This window comes from Silene latifolia, chromosome 10 (genome assembly GCF_048544455.1).
Source record: "Silene latifolia isolate original U9 population chromosome 10, ASM4854445v1, whole genome shotgun sequence".
NCBI lineage: Eukaryota > Viridiplantae > Streptophyta > Magnoliopsida > Caryophyllales > Caryophyllaceae > Silene > Silene latifolia.
Window position 1 is genome coordinate 85,163,269 of NC_133535.1, and position 14,271 is coordinate 85,177,539.

The following is a 14,271-nucleotide window of genomic DNA, read 5'->3' on the forward strand; positions in this document are numbered from 1 at the left end:
CAAAGAAATGATATAATTCCTCCTCCCTCATCTCGTTTTTAAAAAAATGATAGTAGGATCATATTTTACAACAATAACCACCACCATCCTATTTTACAAAAATAGATAAGAAATTTTTAAAAAAAAAAAAACAGAGAAGAAAGTAGATTGAAGAAAGAAGAAAAAAGAAGAAAAAAAAGAACCCCACGTCCACACCCATAAACAAACACAAAAGCCCACCTCTAAAAAGTAGATCTGAAAAAGAAAAAAGCAAAGAAAAGTCACAAGAAAAAAAAAATGGGGCGTGAGATTGAAGAAAGAATCAAAAAAAGAAGAAAAAAAAAAAAGAAAAAAAAAGAAAAAAAACAACAAAACAACCCACATTCACGTGGGATTGAAGAAAGAAGAAAAAAGAAGAAAAAAAAAGACAGTGGAGAGTAGGGCGTGAGGGAGGGAGGAGTGAGGCAGGACAATGGTGGTTGGGTGGTGGTGACAACGACAGTGGAGAGTATATCGGGTGGTGGTGGTATGGGGTGTCGTGTGGGTGTGCGGTGCTGGCTGATGAAGGAGTGGAGGTGGCGGTCGTGGCTGGTGAGGGAGGGGAGTGTGGGCTGTGGTGGTTGCTGTGCGGAGGAGATCGTGCGGCGGTGGTGGCTGTGAGGTGTGGGGTGTGCGGCGGTGTGGTGGGTGAGGTGGTGGTGCGGCCGAGGAGGTGGTGTCGGCTGAGGAGGTGGGTTGGTGAGGAAAAGAGGGGGAATTGTTTTTTGAATTTTTAGGTTTTGAATTTATTGGGTTTTTGATTTTATTGGGTTTTTTGATAGAGAAGGTGAATGAATTGTGTGAGATGAGAGATAAATGGGTGTGATGATAAATTATATATAGTGAAATTAGTGATAATTAGGGTGGATTAGTTAAGGTAGTGAGAGAGAGTGTTTTTTTTGGCTAATTAATCACCTTTTTGTGTTTTGATCTCCACCATCCATCTTCCTCATCCAATGGCTTGGATGAGAACTCATGGACTCAAATGTAAGAGGAGGACTCAAATGATCTTTACTTTATATATATATATATATATATATATATATATATATATATATATATATATATATATATATATATATATATATATAATATGGGCACATTTGTTGTACAATCTTCTTGTCTGAACGGGATGTAGATCCTATTTGTGATACATTTTGGGTAAAAAGAAAGGTACTATTAAATGTTCCTAAACAGTGAAAGAAGTGGAGGTTTTGTTTTTAGGTTACCATCATTCACAAATTCTCATATATGACGGACACTTTTCGTCAAAGTGCAAGTGAAAGAAGGGTTGTTAAAGGTCAGAATCTTGTAACGATCACAAGCAAAACCTTCTGACTATTATTATAGACTCGTAATATAATGATTGTAGAGGAATTATACTATTATAGGGACTGTAAATAGAGAGAGAGAGAGAGAGAGAGAGAGAGAGAGAGTCGAGAATTGTGACATGTTATGGCGAAAAGGCCGAAACCATGCCTAATCAGTGAAAGAGAATAGACTCTGATTGAGCCATTGAAGATAAGTCGATTGAATCATAATGAAATCTTTGGTGGGCTCTAGACTTGAGTCATATGTCATAATTCAGAATGCGAAGGGATTGGTTACATAACGTACACTTTACTATGGCTCCGCTCTAGTCGACACCGACTCACCGAGTGCCACTTATATCCTCTCTTCTATTTTATGTCATGTTTTTACATGTTATAAAAAAAGAGTGAGACACAAGATCAAACCTAAAATATCGTAAATTAATTTGTAAAAAGAAAAGGGTCTGGAAGTAATTTTGTATTTCTGGGCTTGATGAATGATGAGACGTAGTTTGGATGGAAGCATGGTTGTATCATTTGGACGTGTATGGTAGTGAGTGATGAGTGATGATCAAATCATCAAATCATCAAAGTAGTATACATCTTACATTCAGTGGCTCACGTGGTGGGAGACTTCTTGTCTCTCCGAACTTGTTGGATTAGGGACTCATTATTATCAAATCATTACCTAATGCTTACTTACCATTTACCAACGACTCACACTCCGGCCATCTTCAAACCCTATCAGCGAAACAAATAAAGAAAGAAAAGATGATAAAAGATAATAATTAAGTAAAATTATAAATTAAAGAATATAAGAATGAAAAGACAGGATAAAGAAGAATTTTTCATTATTTTTCAGTTAAAAATGGGACAAAATACCTTACGCCAGTAAGAAGGCTTCGCTCGCTCGCTCTAACGCGATATCGTGGAAATGCTGCGCGGACCCTATCCCTCTCCGACTAAAAGGGTAGGGACTTACTCGAGCCAATACCAAGACGACTTCTTTCTCAGAAAAGCAAGCTAAGATTATTGGTGAGTCGCACAAAACTCTTAACAAAATTCACTTAAAACTTTCAATAATTTATTATAGTCTTAATCCCACCTTTTAGAGATGACATTTAATAAATGGCTTTCATGTGTTAAAACTAATTTTTTTTCTTTTTATTTAAAACCTCACAAAAAAAGTATGTTGTGAAAAAGTAAAGTCTAAGTTGAGTATGAGGGATAATAATGTATAAAGTCTGAGACGATTCTCAAGAAAGTCTGAACAATAAGAATTGATAAAATCGGGGGTGGATGGATGACGGGTGAAATTTCTTCATCCAATCCATCATCCATCCGTCATCCATTTCATCCATCATTCACTCATCATCCATTTAAGTCGGGTTTTCATCTATCTAGAGGATCGGGTGGATCAGGTGTGGGTGAAATTGACATCCCTAGCTTTTACCGCAACAAGAAGAGTATTTGACAAAAAAAGGTCAAGTTTGACTCAGCCATCATGAAAGTGTGTTTACAAGAAAGATTACGATCAAGTAGAAAAAAGATGTCGAGGAGCTAAAAAGTTTTGAGGAAGAAAGTGATCGCCTTCCGGATCATCCGCCCATCCACCTCACCCGAATATGAAATTGTTGAAAAACGAGAACAGGAAGAAGAGGAAGTCGACTCCAATTTAAAAACTCAAAATTCACGACAATTCAGCGTCGAAAGGTAAGCTGGGTAAGTAAAGAACTACGTGAATTTTGATTTGTTCGAGATACATAGACAACCTAATTAATGTAAATTTGGGAAAAAAAATAATATCAAATTTAAATATTAGGTATGACAGTTCCAATAATTTCGTTCGATCCTGACCTATCATTGTCATGCACTAAAACCTTGTCATTGTCGTACTCGGGCTTGGAGCCCTGGCCCCAAGCCCGACCTCCACATTGCCCTCGATCGGCTTACCAATACCCAAATAAATAAGTAAAAGATATCAAAATATTCATAGGCAATTTGATTGGTTTTAAGGTAACACCGCCTAGTATTCAATTTGTGGACCTATTGATTTTGTTGAGAAACTAGAGTCGAGTAAATTAGCTCGTTCCAAGCATCAGGAACACCAGGAAGGCACCAGTGACTACAATCTTGCTTCCTAGTCGAAACTCTCGTTCCTTCGGCCCTCACCTTCCCATAGATTGACGGGTGACCATCCTTGCGAAAATTTGTTAACCTTGTTACATTTAGTAAAACAACTGGAACCTTCATTTGTTGGATCACTTCTTCGACTATTTTCATTTTTAGTGGATATGTGTCCAGGAAAGCTCCGCTTTGTATTGGATCCTTTTCGCCATTGCATGTACCACCAGAGTCCCAATCTCCACCTCTGTGACTCAAAAATCAAAACATGATTAAAGGGTTAAGTAATACGGGGTATGTCTAATAGTTCAGTTTTAATCAATCTGACTGGACAAAAGGAGACCTTAAGCATTCAGGTCTATTGTTGCTTGGGTTCAAGAGTTTTAGAGTACTTGGTTACGGGGAGATCTCATGGAGTCATTATCTTGCAGTAGCTATTAATATTTGTTTATATTAATCATTTTGGATTGGGTCGTCTTCTGGCCCGGTGAATTTGGGTTTCACATCTACTATGGAGTGTTCTTTCAGGGTCGGGCTGGGTCGGTTCTGCTAAGTCTAGTTTCACGTTTCACAGTGTCAAAGATCAGCACCACTATTTTCGCAAAACAAACAAAGCTGTGATCACAATTGCAGAAATGATGACCACAGACACAAGTATGGTTGTTGAAGTACCTGTAGTGAGCAGAAGAGTAAGCACGATAGAACACAGTTTGTCTCGCAGGGTTCATATTTTCATCAATCCATTTAGCCCATGTCTTTAAGGCTCTCCTGTATGCCTCAACCGAATCAAATTTGGGGTAGACGTGGTCACCTTCTTTGAAGTAATTTTTCCTGCACTAGGAAACTGCTATGTGGGAAACACAGTAAAATAACAGCTCGCTTTTACTATAGGAGATCCATGTCAAGTAGATCTAATAAAAAGCCTGGCTTATATGTTGTCGAATTATATGTTTGTGTATTTCGAGCTGGGTAAGATCACAAGGGAGATAAAGCTCTTGCATCTGAGTTTGAACACTAATGCCCCAAGATCTCGGACCTGAGACCTCTGGCTAGACCAGATCAACTTCCCATTAGTTAATTAAACAACTCAAGAGTACAATTAAGGCATGAATACTTGCGAAAATATGGTTAAGGAAACAATTTACAGAAGTTTCTATGCTCTATTAGTTATCATAGGCATCCGCTACTTGCCTTACAGGTTTTTATTTTATCTCTTACGGAGTAATGAGATCCAGGCCGAGAAAGATTGCATACCTACCCTCTCGATGTCTTGCCATGAGTCCACCAGTGGCCAGTATTGAAGACAAGAATGTCAGCTCCTTTCCATTTTCTAGCTGTCTTGTCAATCTTATCTATCGATAGAGTTGGGTTTGAGTTTCCCTGTCCGTTAATTCGTGTTCCTTCCTTCACGAGAAAATGTGACCTGATGAATTCTATTGTGCAATTAAAATCCTGAAAAAAAGAGTTCATATGGACAACTATTAGAATAACCTAAATGTTATGCGGTACACATATAACTAGAAGATTGACAGTTTCTAACAAGCTTACAGCTGCAGAAGGATTTGACACTGTCCAAAACTAAGAATTTGATATTCTAAAACAAACATGAATTTCAAAACATGCTTGTGAATAGATGGGAAGAATTGCTATCAAAAAGTTGATATGGATTAACATATATGTATGACATTTCACTTTGATTGTGTGTTGCTTATCAGACAAATACAACACTCACTCTGGCACGACACGCCACCTTGGCGCTTTACTAGGCTTAAAACAAAACATGGTTTATGAAACAACCGTGTTTGACTTTGACACTGATACAAAATCACTTCCATCAATTGCATCCGGATCTATGTATGGTTCAAAATCGCGGATATAGATCAGCATGACAAGTCACGTAATTATTAAGTAGAAATAGGGATGTTCTAGTTACCACAAACTTGAAGATGTAAAAACCTCTCCCCTTGGTAATTTTGTAACCATGGACTTCATACATTTTGGTTTTATCATGTAGGCCTTGACGAAGAAGGCATAGCATAGACTCAAACTGGTTTCGGTTCATTGAATCTCCAACAAGCATCAACCTTTTACCACGAAGTTTGACCAAAAAATCTGTTGCATTGAACCTGTAACAGAACCAGAAAATGAGGCAGCAGATTCTAAAATCTATGTATTGTCAAGATGATGGCCCCAAGTTAATTTCAACTAAATCAGCAGCCCTGGCACTGCACCATAGATTCTTTATTTCATATAAAAATACCATCATTATCTAAAAAAGTGTTGTTGTTTATGAGAGAGATAGAAGATTAAGATAGTGGAGGCTTGCTCAGGTTGAAGATAATTGACTTTTACGAGGATTATGAAAATGAAAATAAAGGGAATGAAGAAGAAAGAGATGGTGATGAAGGGAGGAAGAAGAGGTAGGTGTTAGGTGGAGGATTATTATTCTCATATGGAAGTAATGTCTTACCAGTTACCCCAAGGGATAAGTGGGTAACTATTATCTCTAGTATGGGGGTAATTTTACCCTCTTTTCCTACCTTTCCTCTATCTACCACCACCACTACCACTACCTTCTACTTCCCTTTGTTTTCTCCTTTATTAACATCATAATTCATAACTATTATTTCCATTCTAAGCATGCTCTAATAGTTAAATTGTAAAGACTTGTTTCAGCAAATGTGCCCGTCGCAAGTCAGTCTTCAGAACATGAACAGCATAGCTATATCATTAAGTAAAGACATTGTTTCAGGCATATATGACCAAAGACATTCATTCGGCTGCTCCAAGTAATGCCACAAGAACATGAAGTGTTGAACAAAATACTAATTTAAAAAAAAAAAAAAATGTAAAGCATTATACTTGATGATGCAATCAGCAATGTACTAATTCTCCTATGAGACGGTCTCGTGATAATAACATTATGAGATGACAAGATCAAGTAAATTAAAGAAAATGATACAGATAGTATTCCAAAAAGTTATACCTAGGAAGATGACAATCATTAGGCTTCCACCTCCAGTTCAAATAACCAGAATCAGGCCTACCATTAGTCTGACAATCAAATGCATCATCAACATATGGACATGAACCTGGCTTATAAACTGGGTAATCCTCATCTCTAACCCATTTTCCCATATACAAATTACATTTCTTCCCTTTTTCAACAAACCCTTTATCATTAACCAATCCCAGATCTTTGTTTTCATTTAATAACAATTCTGAATCATTACCCAATTTTTCCAGTGATTCAAAAACTGGGACATTCACAGTGTCATTTTCATTGATTTCTGAAATCGGCATGTTTTTATTATTATTATTATCATCTTTGGATTCTGGTTGACTCTCATTTTGCCAGTTTTCTGAAATGGGTATTTCTGTGGTATAGTTAATATTGATGGTATTGTTGTTAAAGTTTGGATATTTAGAGGAATAGGAGAAGTTAAATAGGTTGAGAGTGTTTTGATTGCTAAGAAAGACAAGGAAAACAACAAGGAAAGAGATGAGAAAGAGGATGATAGAGAAAGTAGTTAAGGTATAATGGTGAGAATGCTGTTTCTTTTGTTGGGGAAATGTATCAGCCATTTAGGAATTCTTGGAATGCTGGTCACAACTCTACTTTATGTTTCATTCTTATCATTTTTAGTTATAACTGCTTTTCTGTCGGATGTGGAAATGTGGAATGCACCAAGAATCATACATTGACATACCTTAGACCATGCCGCCAAGCAGTCGATTGGTAGGTCGTGGCGCTTCGCTTTGTAAATGCTTTAATGATATAATTAAGCGAAGTATAATTGGTGGCTTTGATGGTTAATTGGCAACCTTTTACATTAAAAGGTCAATTTGTGACCTTTGTTGAGCAAATTGACCACCTTGGTGACCTTCAAGGTGGATACTTTTTATTGGTTGAACAATAAAAAAATAATAAATAAAAATATATAATATGATAGTGGGGTATGATTGAGAATGTTGTGAAGTGGTAAATGATACTTCCTCCATTCAACTCCATTCTACCATATTTCCTTTTTCATCCATTCAACTTCACTCTACCACTTTCCATAAAAAGCAAATAAAATGACCCTTTTATCCTTATGGCAAACAATTATTTACACAAAATGCCACTAGTTGGCCCACATAATTATCACTTTATGGACAAATTAATCATCCATCTTCTTTCTCATTGTACTTTTATTACTACTTTATTATTTTCTTAACATTTGTGCAAATTGTACTATGGTAGAGTGGAGTTGAATGGAGGAAGTATGGTTGATGACCTAGGTCGCGACTTTCTGCTTGGGAGGGTGAAAATGGGTCAAGGTTAATAAGGTGGGATTAAGAGTAAAATCGGGTCGTGACCTAATTAGTGTGACCACTGCTTGGGGATGGTCTTACATAGCAGAGGAGGGGGGAGGAGGGGAGGGGGGCAATCGGATCCGCGGGCCAGGTTAGATCGGATCAACCTAATTTTTGGATCAGGTCATTTCATGTTAAATGATGTGCTAGATCGAGTTTAGTTACTTTATCGCATCGGATCTAGTTACTTCAGTTTTTTACCATTAAATTTAGTTTTCAACTAGGGCTGAGCAAATTTGAAAATGGACCGGACCATTTAATCTGGACCGAATTCTTTTAGGTTCAGTCCTCGGTCCACATCTAAAATTTAATGCTCAAAATTATTATCATTTGCTTGGTGTTGAATGTTTTACGTGAGTTATCTAAAATTTATGATGGGGAGTTAGACGGAGATGTGGCTCACAGAATTAAAGCGGGATGGTTGAAATGGAAGAGTGCTTCAGGGTTTCTATGCGATAAAGATATGCCCCAAAGATTAAAGGGAAAATTTTATCGCACGGCAATTAGGCCTGCCCTACTTTACGGAGATGAGTGTTGGGCCGTGAAACATTGTCACATTCAAAAGATGAGTGTGGCGGAGATGCGCATGTTGAGGTGGATGTGCGGACATACAAGGAAAGATCGGTTAAGGAATGAGGTGATTAGGGAAAAGGTAAAAGTGGCGCCAATAGAGGACAAGATGATGGAAAACCGATTAAGATGGTTTGGCCATGTGAGAAGGAGACCTATGGACGCACCAGTTAGGAGGCTGGAGACTTGGAGAACAGAAAAGGTCCTTAGAGGCAGAGGAAGACCGAGACAGACATGGTTGAGAGTGATAGAGCACGATATGAGAGTTATGGGGCTTGAGGAGAGTATGGTGACGGAGAGGGCACAATGGAGGGAAAGGATACATGTGGATTTTTAGTATTTGATGTTTTTGACAGATTTAGTGTTTTTTTATTCATTTAATTTAAAGAAATTAATTTATTTATTTTTCTCTCCTTTATTACACACTTTTTCAACAACCACTTTCTTATAGTTTTGACCTGGTTCATTCCGGATCCTTAACTCTATTTCGGTTTTTAAAAATCGCTTTAATCTTTTCTCTCGATTTAAATTTTAAGTTTTTATAAAAGAAAGACGGAATTCGATTTTAAAACCTCTAAGTTCACCTTGACTTTCCATTACATTTTCGTTCTCCCTTTTTGTTTTTCATCTTCCCTTTTTATTCGCATTTTGAGGCGTGCGTTCACCCATGGACAGTTCGAAAGGATGATTCATGTCAGCCGACCCCAAATCATTTTGGGATTAAGGCTCTGATGTTGTTGTTGTTGTTGTATCTAAAATTTATGATACGGTTAATGACGAGTCTAGTAGTAGTAACCCTTTCATGGCTCAAAAGAGCGCTCGGTTCAACAACGAACTTCATTCAATATTATTTCGGATATCGTCAACACAATCCTCCACTATTACTATTTGCGTCATCAAAGACTTGGACGCTTATTTATCATATGAGGTTGAACAAAATGATGAGGATCTCAACATCCTTCTTTGGTGGAAATCTCATTCCATCCAATTCCCCTTACTATCAAAAATAGCTAGAGACGTGTTTGTTGTTCCCGCTTCTACGGTTGCGTTGGAGCCCGTTTTTAGTGCAGGTGGAAGAGTTTTATATGACAGAAGATCGAGTCTAGCACCCTAGACCATAAAGATGTGTGTGTGCAAAAAAACAAATTGGGATCAAACCAAGATAAGACGTCAAGGGGCAAAGGAGTACGACCCATTAGAGGAAGACGAGCGTATGAACACCGACGATGGTTCATCCGGGACGAGCTCTCCAACCAAGGAAGGTCAAAGTCATCGAACCGCCTCCAATCCAAAAACGGGTAAGTTAGATAAGTAAGAAACTACATGGTTTTGATTCTTCTGACGAAGATATTTAGGCACCTGAATTACTATAAATTTTTGAAAAAGAAAAATTACTTCAAAGTCATCGAACCGCCTCCAATTCATATTGGCGTGTTTCAATCCAGTAGCTGCTCAAATTTGACACTTCCTTAGTCACTATAAACACGCCATTTGGAATGGCGTGTTTGTTCTAATTTTTAGAATTTGAAAACCCGATCCTACGTGAACACCATTTTGACAATTATTTTCAAAACCGACCCAAAACGACATACTTTTTTTTAGCATTGTTTTAAAAACGGATTCCATTTTTTCCCCTTTTTTCCCATAATTAATTACTTTCATTTTAAAAAAAAAAAAATACCCGGGTCAACCAAGCCCGACCCGCCCCAAGCCTGTCCCAACCCCCTGACCTGGCCCTGCCCAGACATCTACCCAGCCCGCACCCCGACCAGTTCAGGACCTAGCCAGGTGAGCCCGGCCTGACCCAATAACACATTTAGGTAGGTAGGTGTTGTAAGGAGTAATATTTATGTGGGTGATACGAAGTATTAGAGTAGATTTGAGATTGGATTGCTCACTATATTATATAAATAACTAGTATTGGTGTCCGGCTTTGCCGGGGCTACCTCTACTTACCATTAATTTTTTTTTTCATTAAATAAAATTATTTGAAGTTGCATAACCCATAAATTTATCATTAATACTCCCTCCTATTCACTATATTCTTCCCTATTTCCTTATTCGGATTATTCCGGTTTTCTTCCCTATTTCCTTTTTTGGTTTGATTTGTGTGGTCCAAATTAAATTGCATGTGGGGTAGTATATTTTGTGTGGTCCAAATTCACTCTCTTATTTCTTGTGCAAAAAGGAAAGGGGAAGAATATAGTGAATAGGAGAGAGTATATTTTTTATAACATATCCTAAAATTACGAAGAAATAAATTTTGAGACAAATTCACTACTCCCGCTATTAATATTTTACTCTTATTAATGAAACAATAGTAATAACATTTCACTACTTGCCCGTAATCATTTTTTTTTTGATGACGAGAGGTTGAATCACCCCGGGTCCGTGCATTCCCGCACCACCACATGGACCATGTAAGCCACCCGCTTCGGGGCTGCAGTGGCCAAGTGATCATCGCCCCAGCTGGTAGTCGAACCCGAGACCTCTCAACTCCTGCACTTCTGCAAGTTTCAAGATTTAACCCGACTACCACTAGACTAACACCACTTGGTTACTTTCACTACTCTCGCCGTAATTATTGTTATTGTCACTACTGCCGCATTAATATTGATAATTTCACTACTTCCGCCGTAATTATTGTTACTTTCACTATTGTCGCATTAATATTGATTATTTTCCAACTCCCGTTGTTGTTTCTACCACTCTCACTAATCTCGTTGATAATATTGTTACTTTTACTATTCAAATGAGTGATTACTATCATATAACTATATCCAATGTTACTACAATTCTTTTCTATACTGACGAAATTACTTTTACTACTTAGGCATGCAATTTTAAGAGGGTTATATATTTATATAAATATAGTACATATATGCATTAAATCAAATCGAAATAATTATGCAATATTATATATTATGGAATCTAACTTGAATTATTTATAACCTACTTATTATATTTTTGTATGTTAAATAATTAACATCTTTATACATCTAATAAACTATAAGTTTAATAAAATTGCATAGATTTTAAATTTAATATATAATTTTATGATGATAATAATTAATACCATAAGTGTGCATATTTATACTAATTAATCATTTTATTTTAAGGAAATTGACAATCTTCTAGTCTTCTGTAAATATTTAGGAAAATTACCAGACATCTTCTTTCTATTTAGTCTCCTTGAAATTAACCATCTTAATTAATTATTTTATTTTAAGGAAATTGACCATCTTAATTAATTATTTTATTTTAAGGAAATTTACCATGTTTAGGAAAATTAACAAGCTCCTATTGTAACACCCCGATTATCCGGCCAAGATAATTGGAGCATTACCGTCTCGGTTTTCCGAGGCAGTGAAATCGGAAGTACAATAAAGAAACTTTATTAAATAAAATGTTTTTTGATAACTTATACCTTAAATAACTCGCTTTCTCAAACCTTATACCTAGATAACTTTCTTTAAAATCTTATACCTAAAATAACATTTTCTTCCAAACTTGATACCAAATCTTAAAAAAATGCCTTAAATTGACGATTTTGTCCTTACTAATTTGATGGTTTTTAATGGTGGTAATGGTGGATGTGTGGGTTAATAGGTGGGAAAAAGATGATAGTGTTTAATTAGTAAGGAGACGATCCTTAATTCAGAGCTTTTTTCGATATTTGGTATCAAGTTTGGAAGAAAATTTTATTTTTGGTATAAGATTTGAAGGAAAGTTATCTTAGGTATAAGATTTGAAAAAGTGAGTTATTTAAGGTATAAGTTGTCAAAAAATCCTTAAATAAATAACAAGTTTAGTTATTACAAACGTAAACTAATGAATGAATAAAATACAACTCGTGACATCTATACTCTTCTAGCCAACTAGAGTCGTCTCATGATATCATCAAGCTCGTCCCGTCTCCCGTGTACTATCCAAACAACCTGAACATAATCGGTTCCCCATATGAACAAAGGATATCATATGAATCGACACAGGCCACCCCAAAAGAGATAGGTGACAAACACAGACACATAAACGTCAGTAACGATAAAAGAAAGTGTGACACGACTCAAGTGCGTGAGTCAAGAATATGACCATGATACGAATGACACACAATTATCCAACCGTCATACCGGTACCGGGACACGCCCAGACGTACCCACAACCACTGGTGCCAGGAACACGTCCACGACACCATACTCACACAGGGTACTCCGAACACGTCGGTGGTACCGGGCCCAAGAGCGACTCGGGTCCCCTGCCAGACATCGTGTCTCACCCACACGCGTCCCTCCAAGACTCAAGTCATTAATGTGCACATTCCTATTGGGGTGGGAAACCCCAATAGGCGACTCAAGCGGAAGACGGTCTCCCAACCTCCTTCCGTCTCCATAGAACAAGTAACCAACCAACACCGCAATATCCTCCAATATACATGACAAACACAATAAATACAAGATACCATATAACATGCCAATTACCGACTCATTAAATGCAATTAATGACAAACAACGCATTTAACAAATAAACACATTATCGAAACTGAGTAGGATAAACCTACCTTTTCGCAAGATCCATAACCAAACCCGAATAATAATAATCTTCCACAAAAACCGTCACCTAAATATAGTTAATTAAATATAATTAATTACTAACTAATCTAATCGAATTAAATACGAATTAATTAAATAAATAAAACTCGTCTTAACTATTCAAATCCCGTCTTAAACACACTCGGTCAAAACCACCCCTGCACCACCGTGTTCACCACCCACCCTAGCCACCCTCTACAGCCACCATGACCACCATCACCAGTCACGGTGGCTCTCACAACCGGCAGCCACAACCGACTGTGGACTTGGGCCACCCGTGTAACACCCCCATACTCCAAGTGCCTTACCAGGACCACTCAGGTATGAAGACATTACCATCTCGGTTACCCGAGGCAATGATAATCAAACAACAATGAAGAAACAACGTTTATTATAAATAATTTAGCGAATAGTTACAATCCTCAAAACCAAACCAAAAGTACGATACATGATCTCAAACTGACTGTTCTAACTGAAATGTAAATAAACTAAAGGCTACAGCGGAAGACTCCTATCATCATGTCGTGGCATCCCAGCTATCCCAGTACTCATCTCAATACCTGCTCAATATCTGCTCACCATCCCCGAATGGATCACCGCAGGTTTACAAAACAACACCGGGGTCAGTACTAATCACACAATCAATATAAACAACAATGATAAGATAAACAGACAGCTTAACTGTCACACATACACACACAACCAACCAAGTCCCATCATCTCTATACTGACTGTCCACTGGACCAGCTCTGCCAGTGGGGGACCGCAGCCGTACCCACCAAATCCCCGCTCCACATAGTGAGCGATAAACCCTGTCCATTAATGTGCACATCCCTTCTGTGGCGGGTTCCACAGAAGGCGAAACTAGGGCGTGAAGCCACTCCCGCAAGTGACCCCACGCAGCCGAGGCCACGCCTCGCGAACCATCAACAACGATCACAACCACAATCACAACACAACTATTATATCAAACAACCAAATACAATACATCAACCAATATCCCATTATGGGACTAATGCGAGTAGGAAATCCTACCCGTATGCACACAATCGACGGTCTCTCTTCTGCCGAGTCAAAAAGCCTCTTCTATGAACCCTCCTCCTATCATACAACACATAGAGGCTACCACATCACATACTACACATAAAACCCCCAATCTCTAAATTAAGGTTTAACCAAATCAAAGGAAATACGATAAAAAGGGTACACATATCTTACCCTCGACGCAAGGAACTCAGCGGTACGAACAACGACAAGAACTGACCGTCTGAACTCCGGGAATTGCTAAGAATGCGATTAAGAAG

The 14,271-nt window shown here is 37.7% G+C and overlaps 1 protein-coding gene across 1 annotated transcript; it reads right to left on the reverse strand.

Annotated features, from left to right (window-relative positions):
* Positions 1–3,104: 3,104 nt before the first annotated feature.
* On the reverse strand, positions 3,105–7,099 carry LOC141605707 (protein trichome birefringence-like 5). Its single transcript, XM_074424582.1, has 5 exons — positions 6,439–7,099; positions 5,386–5,578; positions 4,711–4,904; positions 4,125–4,283; positions 3,105–3,699 (listed from the first exon to the last, which is right to left on the reverse strand). The coding sequence occupies exons 1-5, from the start codon at positions 7,035–7,037 to the stop codon at positions 3,375–3,377; spliced, it is 1,470 nt and encodes a 489-aa protein (XP_074280683.1). The 5' UTR covers positions 7,038–7,099; the 3' UTR covers positions 3,105–3,374.
* Between the last annotated feature and the right edge of the window lie 7,172 nt (positions 7,100–14,271).